Source organism: Eretmochelys imbricata, chromosome 3 (assembly GCF_965152235.1).
Source record: "Eretmochelys imbricata isolate rEreImb1 chromosome 3, rEreImb1.hap1, whole genome shotgun sequence".
NCBI classification, from domain to species: Eukaryota; Metazoa; Chordata; order Testudines; family Cheloniidae; genus Eretmochelys; species Eretmochelys imbricata.
Window position 1 is genome coordinate 65,686,706 of NC_135574.1, and position 23,328 is coordinate 65,710,033.

At 44.3% G+C, this 23,328-nt stretch overlaps 1 protein-coding gene and 1 long non-coding RNA gene across 3 annotated transcripts in view; one reads left to right on the forward strand and one right to left on the reverse strand.

The window, feature by feature from the left end:
* The window catches only part of MRAP2 (melanocortin 2 receptor accessory protein 2), a 35,964-nt gene extending 28,946 nt beyond the window's left edge, over positions 1 to 7,018 (forward strand). For both annotated transcript variants that reach the window (XM_077812767.1, XM_077812768.1), the window contains one exon: positions 5,846 to 7,018. In XM_077812767.1, the coding sequence (XP_077668893.1) occupies positions 5,846 to 6,239 (394 nt within the window). In that variant the 3' untranslated portion in view covers positions 6,240 to 7,018. The remainder of the gene's footprint in view (positions 1 to 5,845) is intronic.
* LOC144262675 (uncharacterized) overlaps positions 1 to 22,487 on the reverse strand; it is a 34,528-nt gene extending 12,041 nt beyond the window's left edge. Inside the window, exon 1 of the long non-coding RNA XR_013345587.1 lies at positions 22,438 to 22,487. This is a non-coding gene — a long non-coding RNA (uncharacterized LOC144262675). The remainder of the gene's footprint in view (positions 1 to 22,437) is intronic.
* Between the last annotated feature and the right edge of the window lie 841 nt (positions 22,488 to 23,328).

Below are 23,328 nucleotides of genomic sequence, written 5' to 3' on the forward strand. Positions count from 1 at the left end.
CTTACAAATTGTTGACTAATATAATTTAGCAAGGCAGACTAATATAAACAGAAAAAAGAGAATCTGTATCAATCATTGTAGCCTGTATTGTGCCCAATAGTGCAAAGCTTGGGAGCTGGTAAACATCTAAGCCTCTTTTGTTTTTTATATTTATTTTTGTTTTAAATTTCCCAGGAATTTATCAGTTTTTATTCAAAAATTTAAAAAGCGTGAGCAAATTGGTTCAAAAACTGAAAACAACGGGTAGTGACAGTGTTCTCTGTATGTGGCAGCTGAGGAAACCTTCCACTGCCTGCAGTAGTTGGGTTGTCTCAGCTGCGCGGGCCCGATTCCTTGCCTGTCTCATTCCACCAGCCCCCATGCAGGGGAAATGAACGGGGCATCCTGAGGGGCCGGGGTCAGGAGGGGAGTAGAAGGCTATATCCTGTGATTACTCGCCCCATCAGATGCAGCCCTCTCCTGACTCCATCCCTTCAGCTCAGCCCAAGCTGTTTCTCCTTCAAAAATTCCCCAGGTCCCAAAAATGGCTTTTTCAAAAACTTGGGAATTTTGGGGGGGGAAATGGTAAATATCAATAACAAAGGGCCTTAGTAAAGCCTAAGTGTGTTGTGGTTTTTGTAACTGTATATTCTCCTCTTTACAAAATTTAACTTCCTCTGTGCAAATCTATTAAAATCTATTAGAACACGCTTACTGGTTTTGTAAAGCAGAGGATATTATTGTAATGGAAATTCTACTAATAGAATACTCTATAAAATGACAATGTTTTTTGCTCTTGGGCAAACTTTTGTAATCCTACTGAATCTGATATACCTGCGTTTTATACCATATTGATCTTCTCTGTGTAACATAGGGTTTAAATGTTATGCTGCTTATTTATCAGTATTGACACATCATATAAAAGCCTTATTGAATAAGATGGTTTTCTATTACTCTTTAGGTACCCAAATTAACCAAAGTTTGACACCTGAAATCTGTATTTATGCACCTATGTATAAGCGATGACTCTTCTCCCTGCCCCACCCCCAGACATATGGTGTACCCAGTGCTCCAGGAATTTAGTGGGAATCACTCTTGCTCAACAGTTCTTAAAATTTAGATGCATAAATGTAGATTTAGTTGTCTAACCTTCACCATCTAAACTTCAGTCCAAGTTTGGGAAAGCTGAGCTTGATCTTTTTCTGCACCAGAGACTTATTTTGAACAGGTTGTTTTATTTATTTTTTTTTATTTATTTTTAGGGGAAATGTGTGGAGTGTTTTTAAATGACCTTTTGAGGTGCACTGTATCAATTGCTCCACTTGCTTACACTACGGTGACAATTTGTTCAATATCTTTTAAAGCCCTAAGATCATGGGTTGGACAGGTGTCTGTTGTAGAAATGAAGGTGGTGATACACAGAAAAGGGGAGCAAAGTACCAGATGGCAGAATGAAACATTTAGAGTTAACTATTGTATGGTCTGGGGCCCAGATCCTTAAAGGGTCTTATGAGCCTAATTGCCTCTTAAGGCACCTAAATTCATCATTAAGTGCCACTGACATTTTCAAAACCACCGTTCAGCTACTGCTGCTGCCTAAACTGATAGGTGCCTAAGTCCCCAAGACATCTTTGTTTCTGCCAGCAGGCACATGCAAAGCCACCTAAGTCCTGACACCACCCTGCAGCTAATGAGCTGCTCAAATCAAAGCCCCAGAGACCCCCAAAGTGGAATTGTCAAACTAGGTGGGGGAACACCTATCTTGCCAGGAGAGCCCAATCTTGTAGGCATACTCTGAGCATGCCTAAAGCCTGACACCAGTTAGGCTCTGCAGTCAGGCCACCGACAGGTGGGGAGAAAGAACTTGCACCCACACAAGACAGCTGTGGACACAGGGAAACAGGCGAGCAGGAGAGGGATATAAAGCAGTAGACAGAGACTGATAGTTTTGGCTGCTAGGTTATGGGTTACCTAACCTAAGTCACATTGACCATTTAGGTGCCTAACTCTAGAAGAGGGTTCCTGGCTGAGGATCCTGAGCAGAAGGAGGCACTTATCTCTGGCCCATCAGTCAGGTGCACCAGGTCAGCCTATGAGGTGCTTAAGCCTCTCTCCTCAGCATTTCACTCCTGGCTAGCTTAGGTAGCTCTCCTATCAGCTTCCTGGCTTCTGAGGATCCCTTTCTTAGGCACTTACTGATCTCCATGCATATATGGAGAGCCCGGGTGCCTACTTGGGGCTGAGGATTCCACTAGGTGGCAGGCTGCCTAGAGGTGAGATGTCACAACACCGAGCAGAGAAATGCCTAAATACCTAATGAGCATTAGTCTCATTGAGCCTTAGTTCCCCATCTGTTAAATGGAGAGAATAGTACTTATAAAGGGGTGTTGTGAGGATAAATGCATTAAAGATTGTGAGATGTTCAGATCCTACGGTGATGGCCATATAAGCACCATAGATAGCACTGCATCTGAAATACAGTCAAATAATGTCATACTTTGAAGATACCTTAGAGATGGTAAGTTCTTGAGTCACACACAGTACATTCTCAATACCTTTGTTCATTCCAGCATAAATTGATTTCCTCTATGGGTCTTCAGTCATTTCCCTTAGGATACGCCTCCACTGTCAGACTTCAGCACTAGAAAACTTCCCCTCCTATCCAATCTTCACCACCATCCTTGGTTCAGTTTCCTCCTATTACTCCTGGTTATACTCACCCACTTGAGCTGCTTTACAAATAAACCATTCCTTGTTGTTCATTTGTTTTAGCTTGGCTCTGCAGGAGGGATTCATATATTCGTAACTCAGTCCTTTTAGCCTTTTAATCTTTGCTTTTCTTCCTTCCACTTTGTTCACATTCCCCCACATGGGGGTGTCTAGAACTTGTACCTAGAGTTCTAGGCTTAGTCTCACTAGCTACATGTATGCAGCCTAAATTCATAGAAACATTTTCTCCCACTACATGGTATTGTAAATTTATATTTAACTCCTTTCCTCTTTCACTCTTTAAGGCTTTTTCAGTACACTTATTTTCCTCCTGTTGAATGTGTGTTGGATTATTTTCCTTCAGTTCTCGTCTGCATTATTTGTTGAAATATTTTATGTTCTGCCTAAATAATACTTCACCTTGAAATGCAAAATGACGTGTGTTAGCTAACGCCCACCTTTAGAACTGCAGGTCTGTACATGACAGGCATTGCCTTTCAATGAAATCTTCAGGAGTGTTTTGGTTTTATGGCAATAGTCTGTGCAGTATGAAGTTAGCTGACCAGTTCGAAGGAACTATGAGTTAGTTAGGATATAGCTCTCAGAAAATGTACTGGACAGCGGTAGCATCTGAGAAGCAAAGATCGTTATGATAATGATTAACTATTAGCTAAACTCAAATGTTAAAAGCATTTAGGGTCAGTTTTTTAAAGATATTTGGGTACCTAAAGATGCAGCTAGGTGCCTTGTTGGATTTTCAAAAATGCCTAAACTCCTATGGATTTGAATCCCAGGAGACTTCTATCTGCAACTGTAGGCACCTAACATCCTTTTAAACCCTGATCCTTGGTGTTCATTTGTTACATCATTCAAATTTAATGAGTTTCACATGTTTATTTTAACAAAACTATGACATTCATATGTGACATTCTGATTTTCAAGTACTGATCTCAGCAGTGTGCCTGTAGTGCCTTTCATGTTCAAATAACCCTTTTATAATACTGCGACCAAACCAAGGCAGCAGACTAGCAAAGAGTGCATTGACACCAGGAGCCTTTATCTGTAGAATGAGGTTCTATGGCCTAACTATATTTAGATTCATGCACAAGTCTGTGTAGACTGGAGCTATCTTGAGCTTAGAGTTCTCTTGGACACTCAATGGATGCTATATCATTCCTTCTGCTGTCTTCCCTTGCTTTTCTGTGTTGAATTTCTTAGTCTCCTAGCTATTTATCCAGCCTTCATAGCTATCCTGCTGCTCTCCTGGCCTTTTATATTGTCCTCAGTTTGAAACAATGGCTGAAATCCTGGCTCCATTGAAATCAATGGGAGTTTTGCCCTTGGCTTCGATGGAGCTGGGATTTCATCCAGAATCTGAGAAGTGTGGGTATCTTAACCACTGGGCTATAGAGTATTCTAGAGTCTGTCTCTCTGTGTTTCATGTTGAAGCTGTTCCACTTTGTTTAAATAATTAATATAGTCATTGGAACAGGAACTTGAATTTGAGTCTCTGAGTGCCCTAACCATAGGGCTATAGAGCATTCTCACTCTGTCTGGCTCATATTTTTACATAATAGAATAGCTTCATCAGGAGACAGGTGAGAGAGCAAGCTACCCCAGAATAACCCCAGTGGTTAGTTTACTCTCACTTGAAACTTGGGAGATGTGGAGCAGGGATTTAGACCCACATCAGGCAGAAGGGGGATTTGAATCAAGGTCTTCAACATCCTAGGTGAGTGCGCTAACCACTGCGATAAGGTTATAATGGGGGGACACCAGCTCCTCATTTTTTGGTGAGAAAGGGCTTAGGTGCCGAACTGCAGGAGAGGGTCTAGGGCTGTGAATACCAAGCAGAGAGAGGCATTTTCCTTCTGGTTCAGACATAGGCACCTAAGTCCTTTCGAGGGGTGGGACTAGGCACACCCCTCTTGTCATTTCCTTGGAGGAAGTCCCTTCGCTTTGGGTGTGGTGGTTTTTTTGTTTTTTTTTAATATCCTGGGAATGTATTTGGTTTTTATTGGGGAAAAAATTAGTAAAATAAAACCAAAAAAAAACAAAAAACAAAGTAAGGGCGGTGGGAGGGCAGTTGTGGCTGGGGGGAAGGGGCGTGTACACACCAAGGGGCAGTTGAGGAACCTCCTGCGCCAGTCGTGCAGGACCTAGCCCGTTGCTCATCTCCCTCTCTCCACCCTTGGAGGGGGGTGAAAGACTGTTCCCCAGGAGTACTAGTCCCCCTGCTGGGCAAAGCCTCCTGCTAACCCTACTGGCCCTTATGCACGGCCCCATCTGCTTCCCCGTGAAAAATTCCCGGGTCTCTGAAAAGCCACAATTTCAGCAAGTATCAGCAACACCTGAATACTGGCTTTTTTAAAACCCTGGGAATTTTTCTGGGAAAATCAGTAAATACCAATAACGAAGGGCCTCACCTATTGCCTAGCTTATGTGGCTCACTGCTCAGCATGCTGGCCTTTGTGAATCCCATTCTTAGGCACCTGACTCCTCCCCAGGTATGGTTTGGAGAGCCAGTGCACCTAACTCAGGGCTGTGGATTCCACTAGGCAGCAAGGGCTCCTAAACATTAGGTATTGCAGAGCTGAGTATACGTCCCCTATCTAGATTTAGGCCCTTAGACTTCAGCTTCATAGATGCCTCCGCTGACCACCTGCTAGTCAAGTGATTACTAGTCACAAAAGAGACATGGAGGCAGTACCCATAGCATACATCCCACAGATGTCAGTTAATGCTTTGTAGAATGCTCTGAAAATGTTAAGTGCTGCTCTAATTATTACTGTTATTACTCATAATACTAAACGAGGAGTTATTTAGCAGTAGATTCAATGAAATGGGAGGATCAGGGTTTTCTAATACTTAGCATATTAAAGTACAATATAGGAATGCTGGCATTAATGATCTATTCCAGCACTACATCTATAGAAATAAACACCTACAAACATTTTACAACAGAAAAATATGAAGTAGATAGATCGTCTTTTAAACATGCCCTAGGTAAATGAATATTTTTGCATTTATTCCCAATTTTGATGCCCGCTGAAGTAACATTTGATGCTCAGAGGTAATCATTTTGAAGTCTAATAGCTATTTTTATTTCCATGGTTATTTTAGTATATATAATTTTGCTTTTTTTCCTCTCCCCCAGCAATACAGAACCTTCTGAAAAAAGATTTCATGTGAGTAGCTTCGTGGCAGACTTTGGAAAACCTCTGGAGTCAGACAAGGTTTTTTCACGTCAAGTAGCTGAAGAGTCCAGGTCACTCTTTCACTTTTACATTAATGAAGTGGAGCATTTGGACAAAGCAAAACAAAGCCATAAAGCCCCTGGTCTGGACAGTAATATTCACTTCCAGGAAGTAGCAAGGAGTAGTGGAAGGCTGGAGGAGGAGCTGAATTGCCTTACAAAATTTAACATTCCCAACTTCGTGAACACTGACCAGAGTTCTTCACTGGGTGAAGATGATCTGCTGATTTCAGAGCCCCCAATCATTTTAGAAAGCAAACCAGTTATCCAAGCCTCACATCAGATCCTTGACTGAAAAACCTTGATTTCTAAAGCAGAGTGTCTTTATTGTTTCTGTGGTATCAGGAACTCTTATTCAGCTGCTAACATCAGACCTTTTGCCTATTTCAGTAGAAAATATTTCATATCTTATGCCTTCTGTTTTATTGTGAATATTGAACTGATTTCACTTTCGTATAAAGTGAAATACTTAATATTTTATGTCAAGACTTATTTTATGTCACTTTCAAGTGTTTCCTAAAATCAAAACCTTCTTCGGCATTGCTGTTGTTGCTTGCTATTTGTTTTATTTAACTAGCCATCATGCCCAGCTGCCTAGTGGTAGCAGAACACACTAACACGATACAAGAGTTGTAATGCACTTAACTTTGCTTTGTGGGGATTGCTGCAGCTGCACAGGGAGGAGTATCACTGGATTCTGAAAGGAGTGGTGTGGAACTGGTTGTCCAGGAGGACAGTAAACTCAAATCAAGACTGAATGGAGGAATAAAAAGAGGAAGCACCTTTTCGGGCCTCTGAATCTCCTCTCCTCCCCTGCCCCCTTTCAAAAGGCAGATTATTTTGAAACATAACCAACATAATAGAAATTTGCTTGCCATTAATCTGCACCCAAGACTCCTATCCGTTTTTAGAGGCTGCTGAAACCCCATGTATCAAAATTCTAGTGATGCTGTTTTGTATATTATATTCAATGGCCATATTTAGCGTTTCAGAAAATTTCATATTCTTGCAGTTGTGGGTGGGTGACCTAGAATGAATGCGTTCTACATACAATTAATAACATTGTTTGGTGGACTTGAGTGTCAGTGCGAGCCTTTAACATAAAGGCTCATGGCTGCCCTGTTCGAGCCGATGGCCATGCTCACTCCTGTACCTTTCCTGGAAGACAGGCTTCCTTGTAGCTATCTTCCTCGTAGCTGAGCACAGGATTTAATACAGAAACAATAGGAAACAGGGTAGAAAACATTCCTGTTTTGCTCACAGCACAGCAGATGTAGCCAGTTACTATAGTGTATGTTTGTAATGGATTGATACTTGCTGCTCCTGTACTTGACTCAGGGCTTGGCTAAACTGGCAAGTTAGAGCGCATTAAAGCAGCCCCAGGTGCCCTAACTCCCAATGTGTCCACACTGGCAAGGCACGTAGAGCGCCTGGACTCTGCAGCTGGAGTGCTCCTAGTAATCCACCTCCCCAAGAAGCATAAAGTTCACTGTGCCCCAGCTGAAATGCCCGGGCGTCCATGTGAAAGAGGTATTGCATTACTGTGCTGTGATTGGCCTCCAGAAACATCCCATAATCCCCTGAAGTCAAGTGGCCACTCTTCTCATTGTTTTGAACTCTGCTACAGGAATGCGGCTATCCCCTTTCAAAGCTCAGTTTCTGACAGCTGGCATGCTTATCTGCTCTGGGACAAAGCAAACCATTAGTGTGGAATGCTGCTGTTGAGTGTGTGTGTGTGTGGCGGGGGGCGGGGGCAGGCTGCTGCTGTCTGAATGTAGAAGACAGCATGCTGACTCTCTGACTCCCTCCACATACACACAACACACTCCCTGTCACACTCCAACACCCCCTCCCCCATTTGAAAAGTACATTGCATCCACTTGCATACTGAGAGCTACCACAATGCACTGCTCTTTGTGACATTGCAAGAACTGCTAATGGGGCCACGCCAGTGCGCTTGCAGCTGTCAGTGTAAACACACGGCAGTGTTTTCCCTGCTGTGCTCTCCGAAGTCTGGTTTAACTCCCAGTGCTCTACCTCTGCAAGTGTAGCCATGCTCTCAGAGAAAGCGAGCAAGTGCTGCACAGTACTTGCAACTGTAGTGTTCACGCATTCTGATATTTTTTAGGTAACTGCAAAACCACTGAGACCTATCCTCTAACAAAATAAAGAGTTTGGGAGAGATTTAGTTTTATTGCAACATTTTTTTTTCTTCACCTTTTAAAAAAGACAGTTACTCACCTTTGTAACTGTTGCTCTTCAAGATGTGTTGCTCCTATCCATTCCAATTAGGTGTGTGCGCACCACGTGTACGCTTGTTGGAAGATTTTTACCCCAGCAACGCTCAGTGGGTCGGCTGAGGCGCCCCCTGGAGTGGCGCCTTCATGGTGCCGGATATATGCTCCAGCCGACCCAGCGCCCCCTCAGTTCCTTCTTGCCGGCTACTCCGACGGAGGGGAAGCAGGGCGGGTTTGGAATGGATATGAGCAACACATCTCGAAGAACAACAGTTACAAAGGTGAGTAACTGTCTTTTCTTCGAGTGCTTGCTCATATCGATTCCAATTAGGTGACTCCCAAGCCTTACCTAGGCGGTGGGGTTGGAGTGAGATGTCCCAAAGTGAAAGACCGCTGAATCAAATGCAGCATCACGCCTGGACTGCTGAATTGTCGCAGTGGGCGGTGAAGGTATGCACTGATGACCAAGTCTCTGCCCTACTAATCTCCTGTATGGGTACATGTGCTAGGAAAGCAGAAGATGAAGCCTGAGCCCGTGTGGAGTGGGTGGTACGGTGCATAGTTGGGACACCAGCCAAGTCATAGCACGCATGGGTGCATGATATGATCCAGGACGAGATGCACTGGGAGGAGACGGGAAGGCCCTTCATCCGGTCTGCCACAGAAACAAACAGCTGCGATGTTTTCCTGAAAGGTTTTGTTTGCTCGATGTAGAAGGCGAGGGCCCTGCAAACATCCCAGGAGTGCAGCTGTTGTTCCCATCGAGAGGCGTGCAGCTTCGAGTAGAAGATGGGGAGGAAGATGTCCTGGTTGAGATGGAAGGCAGACACCACTCTTAGGGAGCAAGGCCAGGTGGAGTCGCAGCTGTACCTTGTCCTTGTGGAACACTGTATACGGTGGTTCCGATGTGAGTGCCCTGAGCTCAGACACACGCCTTGCCGAGGTGATAGCTACGAGGAAGCCTGTCTTCCAGGAAAGGTACAGGAGTGAGCATGGCCATCGGCTCGAACAGGGCAGCCATGAGTTTGGAGAGGACCAGGTTAAGATCCCACGTAGGGACCAGTTGTTGAATTCATGGGAACAGGTGCTCCAACCCCTTGAGAAATCTGCTGACCATGGCATTGGAGAAGACTGAACGCCCGTTTTTGCCTAGGTGGAAAGCCGAAATAGCTGCAAGGTGCACTCTGATGGATAATATCGCCAAGCCCTGCTGTTTTAAGGACAGGAGGTAGTCTAAGATGATAGGTACTGATACCTGTAGCGGGGCCGTATGATTCTGAGTGCACCAGCAGGAAAAACGCGTCCACTTGGCTAAGTACGTGGACCTGGTAGAGGCCACTGGCCTGCACCGTCCTCGCCCCGCTCCTGGGCGTGGTAGCCATCTTGTGAGCATGACTGCCAAGGCGGTGCCATATGTGTCGGCGCAGAGTCCCCCAGTGCTTTATGGTGCCAGGGACCAGTGGCGTGATGCAGAACGGTACTGAGACTTCGATCGGTGCCTGCAGTCTTATTGGTACTGGGAGCCTGATCTGGATCTCGATGGTGACCTCCGGTGAGATCGGCGCCGGGATCGGCTCCAGGTTGAGTGTTGCTCTGACCGGTACCGGGAGCGGTGCCGGGAGTCCAATTGGTACCGGCCGTACCGCAATTAGGATCTCTGTGAGCTGGAGCGGCGTCACGAGTACAACTGGTGCCGAGAATGAGATCGGTGCCGGGACTGCGAGCGACGCCATGAAAGGTGCCGAGACCCAGATCGGGACCAGTGCAGTCCTGCTTCACTCGGCAACGGTGGTCATATCAGGGACGGTTTTCCCTTCGACGGCACTGCCCTGCAGCCAGCGGCATCTCCGGTGTGGGGAGTCAGCTCTGTGAGCGCGATCAAGTCCCGTGCTGTTGAAAAGGTCTCCAGCGTGGTGGGCAGCCTCAGCTTGACCGCAGTGTGCACCGGGGGGCTTACATGCACCGGACTCGATGGCCCTTGTGGCGCTGGAGTAGATGGTGCAGGAGCTGTTACTTGTCCTGTGTGCTCCGGCAATGGACGCGGCTCCAACTGTGGTGTAGGAAGTGTCGGTGGCTGTCAAACCGACAAACAAGAAGCAGTCAGAACCCGCTTGGGCTGTTGCTTCTTCTGGCCCGGAGATAGGGACCGGTGCTGTGGTGGTGGAGGTGCCGGGGAGACCTGGTGCCTCGAGTCTTTAGTAGAGTCCGAACGCGGTGCTGGACCAATCGGCGCCGCAGGCGTACTCCGCACCGAAGATGCCGCCAAGTCTGGGTACGCGGAGGAAGGGACTGGGCTAAGTGCTGCCTCCATAAGGAGCTGCTTCAGTCTAAAGTCCCGCTCCTTTTTGGTCCTCGGCTTGAAGGCTTTGTAAATGCGGCACTTGTCCGCTTGGTGGGATTCCCCCAGACAGCTTAGGCAAGAGTGTGGGGGTCTCCCGTTGGCATTGGCTTCAGGCAAGCCAAGCAGGATTTGAAGCCCGGAGACCCAGGCATGGGCCCGGTACCGGGAGAGGGGAGAAGACCCTGTTCCACCCCACTAAGTAAACTAAGTCTAACTATACTAAGAACTACTAACAACTATTAACAACTAATCACAAACTATTAACAGGTAATAAAGCGAATGCTAGGGAGAGTGGAGATCAGCTATGCGGTAAGAAGGAACTGAGGGGAAGCTGGGTCAGCTGGGGCATATATCCAGCGCCATGAAGGCGCCACTCCAGGGGGCGCCTCAGCCGACCCACCGAGTGTTGCTGGGGTAAAAATCTTCCGACGATTGTGCACGCAATGTGCACACACCCAATTGGAATCGATATAAGCAAGCACTCGAAGAAGAACTGGAAGAGGTATTGACTCTGAGGTGACAATTATTTACAGAAAACTAATAAATAGTTGAGGCCCAAATGGAAAACCCTGCCTAAATTTAAAATTTGTAGCATCCCAACACATTTTTATGATGGGATTAAGTGATTTTTTTAGGGAGATGTGATATTATGCAGTGGTTAACTCTGAGAATTATGGATAGTTTTGTAAATCATGTCAAATTGCCATCACAAATTTCTTGAAAAGTCAAAGTAATGCCTCTCTTTTAACATGTGTATAACTATGCATTAATTTCATTATGGCAAATCTACCTTACATCTTCCCTCTGCTTGTTGTTTTGTCTATATGTGTAATTTATGATCTGCTTACACAATGATCATTTACCTGAGAAATCCATCAAAGATGATCTCTATTTCCCTCCATCAGTGGAGGAAGTTATGAAAGCCATGAAACAACAGACCTCTGGCAAAGCATCCGGAAAGGCTGGTATTCCAGCAGAACTTTATAAAGCAGCAGGCTCCAAGGCCATCGAGGTGTTTCATGACATCTTGAGTAGCATTTAGGAGGAAGAAATGCCACCAGACTTCAAAGATGCTATTATTGTATCATTGTTCAAAAACAAAGGCAGCAAAGCTGTTTATGGAAACTATAGAGGCATTGCTCTCTGTACAGCAGGGAAAATACTAGCTCGCACTTTCTGAACAGACTCATTGCAGACATATCTGAGGAGAATCTGCCAGAAGTGCAGTGTAGTTTCAGACTAGATCATAGTACTATGGACATGATCTTTGTTGTAAGGCAGGTCCAAGAAAAGTGTTTAGAGCAGAACATGGACCTGAATGCAGTTTCCATCGATTTGATGAAAGCTTTTGATACAGTCAACAGAGAGGGTCTATGGGCTATTTTACATAAAATGGGCTGCCCAAGAAGGTTCATACAAATCATCCATCTGTTCTATGACCACATGACCGTGCAAGTGCTCCCCAGTGGTGACTTTCTGATGCATCTGAAATCGCGAATGGAGTGAAGCAAGACTGCGTACTTGCTCCAGTGCTGTTCATCTTGTTCTTTGACTGTGTCATCAGCCACGCCACAAGGGACTTGGATGAGGGGATATCTTTCACTTCAGAGGGAGTTGTAGAACAAGAAGTCTATTCTTATCGCACAAAGAACCAGATACTCTCCATCTACTTCATGTTGCTTTCATAAGAATAACCTCAAGTAGTGGTGCAGCCTCTGAGAACTGCAATGTCAGTGGCTGGAGTAATTTTATTCACAAGTTGGAAACAACTCAAACTTTGGGGATGTACTGGTGTGAAAGATAAACCAGCCCACGCCAAAGCAGCTGCACTTGGACAACAACTATGCAGAATGTTGCCAGCAGTACACATGCTGACTGGGTGTAATTCAACCAGGAATCTGGCATGGTTTGCAAACTAAACTTTATCAGGAAAAATCCACACAAATTTAGAAGCCTTGCCAATTTTGGCACTGTGGTGGAGATACTTGTGCTGATTTCAGCTGCGCAGGAACTTCTGATAACCCTTCTCTGACACACAACGGCTAACTCAGTAGATGTAAATGGTGTGTGATACATACAGACCTGGAACAAGGCCCTCCCCACAATTTATGATAGTCTTGTGCAACATACCAAGCATGCAGATTACCAGACCTTTATCTGGAATGATGCCATGGAGGCTTGACCTGACATCTCTTCTCTCCCCCCATGGAAATAGCTGGCATCACAAGGCTGGACAGATTTCTCTAACACTAATGACACAGACACTTGCCACTGAAGCACTCCCGTAACCCATTACATGTAGATGTAAAAAGCCAAATGTGGAGGCAGCCGTAGTTGTTCAAGACAGAGCATGGCATACACATTGACTTGCTTGTGTACTGGTCGTGAAGACTGTTTGACACTGACAATTTTGTGATGAGTACAATCTAAATGAGACCAACTACAGATTGTTCAGACTTAGACAAGTAGCATATGTCAAATATATTGAAAAAGATTAGTATATACTGTCATATTGCCCATCACTGAGAGGAGTCCAGTGGCTATTAGTAGGGCCCTACCAAATTCACTGTCATGACAAAGGCGTCACGGACTGTAAAATTTGGTCTCCTCCCCGTGAAATCTGGTCTCTTGTGTGTTTTTACCCTCACTTCTGCACTGCCTTCAGAGTTGGGTGGCCGGAGAGAGGCAGCTGTTGGCTGGGCCCCCAGCTCTGAATGCAGTGCCCTGCCAGCAGCACTGCAGATGTAAGGGTAGCAATACCATACCATGCCATCCTTACTTCTGCACTGATGCTGGCAGTGGCTCTGCCTTCAGAGCTGGGCTCCCAGCCAGCAGCCGCTGCTCTCCAGCTGCCCATCTCTGAAGGCAGTGCTGCGGCCAGCAGCAGCACAGAAGTAAGGGTAGCAGTACCACAACGCCCCTAAAATAACCTTATGACCCCCCTCCCCCAACTCCTTTTGGGTCAGGATCCTTACAAATACAATACCCTAAAATTTCAAATACATATAACTGAAATCATGAAATTTAAGATTTTAAAAATCCTATGACACTGAAATTGACTAAAATGGACCATGAATTTAGTAGGACCCTAGCTATTAGTTTTTGCTAGCATCATAGTGTGAAATAGTATACTCAGCTTGTAATATAATGAATAATCTCTGCATTTATCAACACAAAGCACAAGGCCAACATTCTTTAAGTAATAAGCCTTATTAATTTGTGTCAAACTATTTGGATGACTAAATTTTTTTTTGTATGTAGTGTTGTTGTAGCCATGTCAGTCCCAGGATATTAGCGAGACAAAGTGGGTGAGGTATTATCTTTTATTGGATCAACTTACGTTGGAGACAAGTTTTCTGTTTGACCCTGTGTTTAGTTGAATACCCTTTCCAGACCTGAAGAAGAGCTTTGTGTTGCTCGAAAGCTTGTCCCTCTCACCAGCAAAAGTTGGTCTAATAAAAGATATTTCCTCACCCATCTTGTCTTTCTAATTTTTTCTTTTAATGTAAATTGTTTAAATCCCCTTTTCATGTTTTCTTTCCAACTTGTCTTGACAACTTAAGTACATTTTTGTGGACTTTTCACTTACACAAAAGGTTGTTTAGACATGGGTAAAAAATCTTGCACTGGCATCTCTTGCTACTACCTTAGAACACCACATCCACCGTAGAAAGTACCGAAGGGACACATCTATCAAAATAAGTTGTTGCTTTCTGCGGGGGGGGGGAAGGGCCCTACATCCCCCCCCCAAATTTCTGTTGGCCCCCAGATGAAAAGTGGGTAGTGGTAGGGCCAGCCACAGGATTTCTTGGGCCCTAAGATGTTGGAAGAGAACATGGACAAAGTATGTCGTGTGTGTGTGTGTGTGTGTGTGTGTGTGTGTGTGTGTGCGTGCTCTAATCCTGTGCTGGAAGGTGTGGTGGTTTGGCAGTGAGCTCTTCCCTCCATCTCACTTGATAAAGGGGATATACTCTGTTTTGTGAAGCTTGTGGATGCAGAGGCTGCTTGTGTTCAAGGTCTACTGTGGATACTGCATTTACTTCGTACCAATGTAAACAGTTTTAAAAGATTTAACTAATTTTGTTTGAATTAAATCTGCAGCTGTTGGATCAAAACCTTTTGAACCTGGATTCTTCAGAGGTGGTGAGGAGCGTGTTAAAATGACTGAAGGTCTGAGATCTTTAAAATATAGGCCATTTTTTGACTTCACAAAGTGGAATGGTGAAGGGTCAGACACAAAGGGAAGGCTGTTTAAGGTACCAACTAGTATTTGTTGAAAGGCTATTTCCTAATTTCAAAATTCACCCCTGTAGCAAATGAATGATTAGTGTAGTTGTGCTGCATTTGATGCATAATATCTCTTGATACTAAACAAAAAGATTTTACAAACAGCTATCCCCCATTATGTCAAGTGAAATGCAGCTACCTCTGCAGTGAATTGTTGACAGCAGTTTAAGAAAGTGTAACAGCAGCTTAGATTAAGAAGTGAAAGATACCCACCCCCTTGAAACTGCTGGAGGTAAACTGCATGTAATAACTGGTCCCTGAGTGGCATACTGACACGAACAAGTCAGTGGCTCTTTAATGATTATAAATTCTCCAGGTGCTCAACTTCAAGACCTCCCCTCAAGCAGTGCCTGAACACCATGTGGAGGTGTTGGTTTAAAACTAAATCAAAAAGAAAAATGTTACATCTTGAATGAACACCTCTGCATCTTGCACAGCCCTCTATTATCTGAATTCTGACCCAGCCACACCCTTTGCTGGGGGGCAGTCTGATCAAAATCGCAGCTCAAAGTCCTAAGTTATATGTTGACAATACACAGCCATAGCAATGTCACTGTAGCTATGCTGTCATAATGACATGGTTTGTGTGCAGCCTACCCTGCTGGAGGAAAGGTTTTTTCTGTTGGTATGGGAACACTACCTCCATCAGAGGACATGTTCACGGTGGTCAAGTGGTATAGCTATGTAAATCAAATAGTTAAGTGTATTTTTTTCCCCCATATTGCTAACATAGCTATGTTGATTTAATACAGAAGTATAGACCAAGCCCATCCCTGTATAAATATTCATAACCAACTGCTGCCCTCACTTACAAATCCTTGGGGAGTGGTGCCTGCATAGGTTGGGGGCTGAATTCAGCCTCTAGCTGTGTTGTGCTTTTTTTGGGGGGAGGGAGAGGAGAGAGACAAGCATATTATCTGCTTCAGATAAAATTAAAGGATTCTAGCACAGAGAATATCAAGCCTTCATAATAAGTGCTAAGGTAGCTTTTGAGCTGGGAAGGAAGCGTTAAAACTTAGCTTCCAAAGTAATTTTCATCTTGCTTGGGAAAAAGATTTGTCTGAGTGTAAAGGAATTTGCCATGTCCACCCAACCAAATTTGCATCTCTGCAGCAAACCTGCAAAATAAGCAGTCTATGATGGACTGCATTGGTTGCTGAACAAGGTGTGGAGGAGCAAAACATTGACAGCAGTATTTGATTGTCAGTAAGCAATTAAACCATTTTCCTACCAATGAATTTAGTGTAGCCCTACCTAGAGCTTATCTGTTCTCTCACTGTATGACTGCTTGCCATGAAAGAGATTTAGTCATGGGCAGCAAGGGAATGTAATATTTTACATTCCAAATATATATTTTTTAAAAGTAGTTTGCTGGTAGCTGTGATAAAAGACCAGAAAATTGCTGTAGACAGTCCAGTTAAGAGGGACCAAAACCAAGATAGGTTCTCTTCTGGGACCTGTTTCTGGACTCCTGCAGGTGCCAGGATTATGCTTCTATTTCTCATTGGAGTGGAATTGTACCAGCCAACTGCTCGCAGACTGGCTCTCTGTATCATCCCTCCCTGACTGCCAACTGTGCTTACCTCAAAGGGCCAACTGGGCTTGGCCCTGCTGGAGTTAGTCTGTTTTGCAGGAACAGGGGGTAGTGACACAGAACCACTTTCTCCAAAGCAAAGTATGATTTATTTACCCAAATGGTACAGAGGATTTAGAGCAGTACATATGTGCCGGTGGGCTCTGGTAGTCCCTGCAAGTCCTAAGGTAGCCATGCACATGGGTGTGCACTCCTCCCCCTCCAATTATGGTACAAAAAAATGCAAACTTGAAAATATCTGCCCAGCCTCAATTTATTTTATATAAAAAATAAATACATAAAACTAGTGGTTCAACTAACCAGCATAGTCCCCTGTCATAAGATAAATCATAAATTGTATGACTTTAGTTAGATTGAATAATTCTGTGTAGGAAGCCAAAAACAGATCAGACAGCTCCCCAGCAGTACCCACAAGGAGAAAACTCATTACAATTGTTTGAGAATATATATTTTTAAAAAGTTCTTTTTATAGGGACACTGAGAATTTATTAATACAGTAGAACCCCTTTTATCTGATCCTTCATTATGTGGCTCGGCCCATTAACTGAAACACCACCCACTTCTGGTCCTGTGTGTGCTGATCTCTCCTGTGGCTGCTAGATAGAACAGTAGCCTCCCACTTTCCCAGTCTCTGCATTATCCAAAGTTTTGATTATCTGCTCTGGCCCTAATTAGATTGACTACAGGGTTCTGCTGTATTTTAAGTTTCATATTTTGAAACAAATTCAGCTAATTGGACTAGCCACTGAACTGCCTGAGAACAATTTCCTTTGTGCTTGTGCTATATATTTCACAGTATCATTTTTTTCTAAAGGGATTCTGGGACATAGGATGCAAAGCTAAAATTTGCTGTACTGATTTATAACCTCTAATATAACACACTACAATGTAACTTCTTATACAAATGAAGGAATTGTTATTCTTAATTCCCAAGGAACCTGCAGTACTAATGTTACCAAGCAGTATATTTTTGTATATGTTCTATGTCCCTACACTACATGTAAGGTAAAACCAGCTATTACTTAAGGGGTACATATTTCCTAGTTTTCAAACATGGCTATTTATGTATGTCCTCCAGTGTAGTAAAACTAGAGCCATGTGCTTGTGGGTAGTTTTTGCATGTTCTCTCCTCTTAATAATAAAATCAGAGGTAAAAACTCTTACTCTAGTTTTATTAACTATTAACCTTTGTTTTCCTGCTAGTGTCCACATGGACTTGCTGAATGAGTGTCAAAAAGCTGCAGCAACTTATTCCTTATTTTCCCATAATGCTTAGCATTTACAGAGTACATTTCAGCTGTAAATCTCCAAGTGCCTTATAGAGGGGGGGTGTTATCCTCATTTTGAGAATGGGGAAATTAAGGTGGAAATGGTGAAGTGTGACTTAGGGAATGTTACAAATCAGTAGCAAAGTGAGAAAGAGAGGTAGGAAAGTCTAAATTCTGAGTCCAGTGCCCTATCCCCTGGCTGTGGAAGATGGGCTGGAGGAGAGCAAGAGAGCCACGTAATAAGCAGACTGAAGGCACTACAGCCCACAGTTATGAGAACATCTAGCAGCTTCCCATACAAACGGGACAGGATGGAATTGTGGAAGCTTGCACCCGAGCACCCTCATGGAGAGTGAGCAAATACAAAACACAACCTAGTACACTACCTTATCCATCCTTGCCAGGGCATGCCAGGCCGGTTATCTATGGCAAAGGCTACTACTATACTATGTCTAGCAACATTAGTATGGCAACCTGAAGTTTTCCATCCCCAGAAGAATGATCAAGTATATCAATTCAGTGGTTGAGATACACCCAGTCTTGAAACCTTGCTAGCAGCAGCCCAGGACACCTGGAGTGGCCTGCTACAAATTTTTGGATACTTTTTCCCATAAAAGACAGTTTCAGACAAGGTACTTCATAACATTAGGGGCTGACTTATTCAACTAAGGCCTATCTCCTGCCTATTTAAAGTAGTTAATCTCTGCAGTGGTCTATGTACTCCCTATTGTCTTTCGAAACCAATAAAGGGCATAAGTCTAATTTGCAGGTGTAAACGTGACTCCCAAGTTCCAGCAATGGCATATGCAGTACTTTAAACTTGCATACAGATAGTTTTTATAAATCATGGAGTTATATGAACAGTTTCCTCACTTGTTTCAAAAGCAATCTGAAAAAACCCCAACCCTAGTTATGTATTTGACTCCTTTTATATAGCCACAGCTCCCATCACAAGATGTGATACTCTGCTGCATATCCTATTGTTTAGTGATGCAGATTTTCTCTGTTTAAAGTCTGCCTAGTCTAATCTAGGTCAGTGACTTATCAGGCTAGCTATTCTATTTTTTCAAAACATTTCCAGTACATGAAAATAGTTCCCTCCACAGGGTTTAAAGTGGAAAATGGCAACTAACATAAGGGATCAAGGCTCTGCTTATTTCAAAATGTAAAATCTGTTATAGGGGAACATTTTTAAGGATCAGGGCATCCATTTGCAGTAACAGATTGTGGAAATTTGTGCTAAATGTCCAGGATTATTTCCTAGTTTCCAATGATACTACAAAGAACTCTACATTTTTAGTTTTTTAAAATATCTTCACTTGTAAGCACAAATGAATGAGGATACCTCTAATGTAGGAAGTAAAAGGGGGACAAAAGCACCAAATGAACATATAGAATTACTTATTTGACAGATACACTAATTCCACTATAGGAGGATTTTAAAATAAAAGCCAATGAGCTGTTTTCTCAGTCCGCTTTTGCTCTGTTTCAGGAGATTTTCCTCTTTCTCTACACTCAGGAGGTATTGTTGCAACACATGGCTCCAACTTACTTCAATTTTAGGGCTTAACATCCTCAGTTTAACTCAGTGGTTCTCAAACTAGGGCCACCGCTTGTTCAGGGAAAGCCCCTGGCGGGCCGGGCCAGGCCAGTTTGTTTACCTGCCACAGCTGCAGGTTCGGCCGATCTTGGCGCCCACTGGTCGCAGTTTGCCGCTCCAGGCCAATGGGGCTGCGGGAAGCGGCACTGGCCGAGGGATGTGCTGGCCGCCCTTCCTGCAGCCCCCATTGGCCTGGAGCGGTGAACCATGGCCAGTGGGAGCCGCAATCGGCCGAACCTGTGGACACGGCAGGTAAACAAAGCGGCCCAGCCCGCCAGGGGCTTTCCCTGAACAAGCGGCGGCTCTAGTTTGAAAACCACTGGTTTAACTTATCCATTAGGCAGAAAGCATCTAAAAATGTTGTTTCATAGAACAGTAACTCCATACGGTCACCCGAGATGTTACAAAGTACCTGGGAGATATTACATCACACCATAACTGAGCACTTCACATAAGTAGTTTGTATACTGTAGAGAGTATGTAAGTTTTCTGTATCCTGGAGGTAGCAAGTTCTTTCCTTTCCCAAATGTGTGTTTCAATGAATGTATCTTCAAATAATGACATATTAGAAAAGACATATGGATACATGTCCTTTTATAATAAAGGGCAATAATATACATGCTCAGTTAATTTCAAAACTAGATTTCCTTCCAACAGCGCAAAAGGTACCAGTTTTGGCCCTGGACTATGTACATCAAACATTAGAATTTCTAGAAACAATGTTGTTTTTGTGTTAATATTATCTTAAAAAATGCAGTTAAGGTTTTCCTCTCGATGACCTGGGAAGCAGCAGACTTGAGAGGAGTTTTGTTGGGAGTATAAATGGACAGCTTGGAGACGTTAGGGTTTCCAGTAGCAGGCAGAAAATTCTAATTTGCTTCAGGCAAAATCCTGAACTGTCTTGTTGCTAGACATTCTTGTCCCAGTTACCATCCCCAGAGTACCTGCTTCAGAACCCTACAACTACTGGCTCCCAGAAGGTAATGCCACAACACATGAATGGTTTATTATGTTATCTGAACCCCTTTATGTAATTAAAGCTTAATTACATATACTAAAAATGCTTCAGTATGTAGAGTTACGTATTTCTTTAGAAAAAAAGAAATCAAGGGAATCAACTGTGTCATAAGGTAACTGAGAAGCTAAAGATGTAAATATACTTATGAAAAAAGGCATCTTACAATAAGTTAAGATTATGCTCTCTTTACTAATTAAAAGATTTCACCACACTTCAAAATGTCCCATCAATTGCTACTTCAAAAGAAGATACCATACTTTTATGGCAAACTAAGAACTACAGGATGAACTGAAAAAGTTACTCACCTTATGCAGTAATGATATTCTTTGCGATGGATGTCCTGGTGGGTGCCCACTGCAGGGGTGCTTGTGTACCTGTGCTGCTGACTGGAGAACTTTGGAAGCAGTGGCCATTAGGCCTGCACATGTGCTGTCTCTCCTTGTGCTGTGCCACAAGTCTAGTCAGCGCGCACGGGCTAATACCCATCAGCTCCTTCTCTACCGCAGAATCATTTACAAGAACTCCACAATAGAGGGGATGAGGGCAGGTTGTGGAGCACCTATAAGGTAACACATCTCTAAGAACCATCGTTACTGCACAAGGTGAATAACTTCTTCTTCTAGTGTCCCTATGGGTGCTCCACTGTAGGTGACTCCTGAGCAGTACCCCTTCTGGAGGGCCAGGACTTCATAATTGTGTCAGTAGAAGATGACAGCACTGTGGGGCTGAAGATGGCATTGGAGGCAGAGACTCAAGTGACTGCATAGTGTTCTGTGAAAGTGTGGACTGATGCTAGTATCACCACTCTACAGATCTCTGAGACAGAGACATTCTTGAAGGTGACAGATGAGGACATCGACCTTGTGGAGTGTGTATGAATAGGGCCTGGAAGGGTCATGGTGAGATTTTGGTAACACTGTCTGATGCAATTCAAGACCCATTTAGAGAGCTTTTGGCTGAGATTGCTGAGCCCTTGGATCTTTCTGCGATGGACAGAAAAAATCTAGGGGACTTCCTGAAGACCCTTGTTCTGTCAAGGTAGAAGGCCAGGGCTCTCCTGACATCTCAGGTATGTAGTATAGCCTCCCTGTTGCCTTGGTCAGGCGTAAGATAGAAGATTGGAAGGTGAATCAATTGATTCATGTGAAATGGAGAGATTACCTTAGGGATGAATTTTGGATGCGACCGGAGTCTAACCTTGTACGGAAAAAATATTGTGTAAGGTGGATGCGCCATCAGAGCAGCTCTCTCCTATTCTTCTGGCCGAGGTAATCACTACTAGGAAGGCTGTTTTCATTGACAGGTACGTCAGCGAACAGGTGGCCATAGGTTCAAAAGGAGGCCTAGACAGCCATTTCAGTACTAGGTTTACGTCCCACGTGGAGATAGAAAGTTCAGGTTGAGGGAAGAGGTTTACTATATCCTTGAGGAACCTTTTAGTGGTTGAGTGTGACAGCATTGAGTACCCCTCTACAAGTTAGTGAGCTTGGAGCATACCTGAGTTGTTGGATCTGCTGGCACTGTGGGGAGAGGAGGCTGTGTAGCCCCAGCTCCGCTCCAGCCGTAAGAACTTCAATACCTACGGTCACATTTCTCATGGCATGTCGGATAAGGGCTATGAATGGGACACAGTGCAGCACTTTGCGAAGATAAAGGAGCTGAGGCAGGCACACCAGAAGGCAAGGAAGTCAAACAGTCCCTGTGGTGCTGCGCCGAATACCTGCTGCTTCTATGAGGAGCTGGACGTCATCCTTGGCAGCAACCTCACCTCTGCTGCCAAGAGCTCCGTAAAGGAGGTTGAGTTGGAGGATAATGTGGAGCACAAGACAGGGTCATCGAGTGGTGCGGTAAGTCAGGACCTCTTTTCCACTCCGGAGGGGTCTAGCCAGTCCCAGCAGTCCGTGTCTAGCATGCATGATGCAGGAGAGGGAGCTCTGGTAAGTGATCTTTTTGAGTTGATGCCCCTCAATTATATGAGGTAGAGCTGTTCTTTGCTTTGTTACACGCTTCAAGTGGGTGAAGGGATAGAAATGTACAAGACTAGCTTGTGTTTGTGTGTGCTTCACATTCCCCTGTGCAGTTAAGCAGTGTAGTAGAACTGTTAATGCACACCGAGATTTCATGGGAATCTTTCCTGGAGATACTCACCAATCCTTTGCTGAAGGTTCCTTGGCAGAGGTGCTTTGATCCTTCCCCCCTCTGGAGGAAACTCCTATGTCAGTCAACAATCACTTATGCAGAACCAAAGTGGCACAAAGGCAAGCAGCATAGGGACCTGGTCTGAAGCCGCAGACACGCAGGAGATGCTCCCTTGCTTACCCTCAGGAGTGAGATATCAGCTTCAACGACCCCCTGCCTGTGGAAAATGTTGGCAGAATTTACAATATTGTCCCTAGTCATCTGCACGGATACCCTTAAAAAAAAACAGGATCTTTTGCCCCCTCTTGAGTGCCACCACCTCCCCCCAGGCCGAACTCATCATGCTTAGGGCATTCACTTAGCTGTGTATTTGCCAAGGGATGATGAGAAACTGATTCGTATTTTTAAAAAGGTGCATTTTACTATAACGATTCAAGGCCGTGCATGCACTAATAATCATGATTCTATTTGTTTCTTGTGATTCTGCAGATGTTGCTTTCAGGGCAACTTCCTACACACCGGCAGAGCGCCTCCACCAGATAAGGAAGCAACCAAGGAGGAGCAAGGAGGACATTTTGAGAGGTGCTCCAATCCTCAGAGGCCAAAAAACAACAACACAGGGCGTGGGGAGGGACCCTGAAGGGAAAATTTAAAATAGAAAGGAAGGACAGAAAGGAAAGTGAGGAGCGCATTGTAAAGGGCCAGGAGCAAGTGATAAAAGTGATGGAGAAGCAAACAGAGATGTTGAAGTCCCTAATCACACTCCAGGCAGAACACGTGTGCTCTCCCTGCGCTGTAGCCAGTACAGAACTGCTTTCCATGCCCTCCACAAACTCCTCCCACCACATTCCTTGCAACTTCCCAGAGCATCTTAGTTCCCTGTTCACTTCCCCCCTTCGG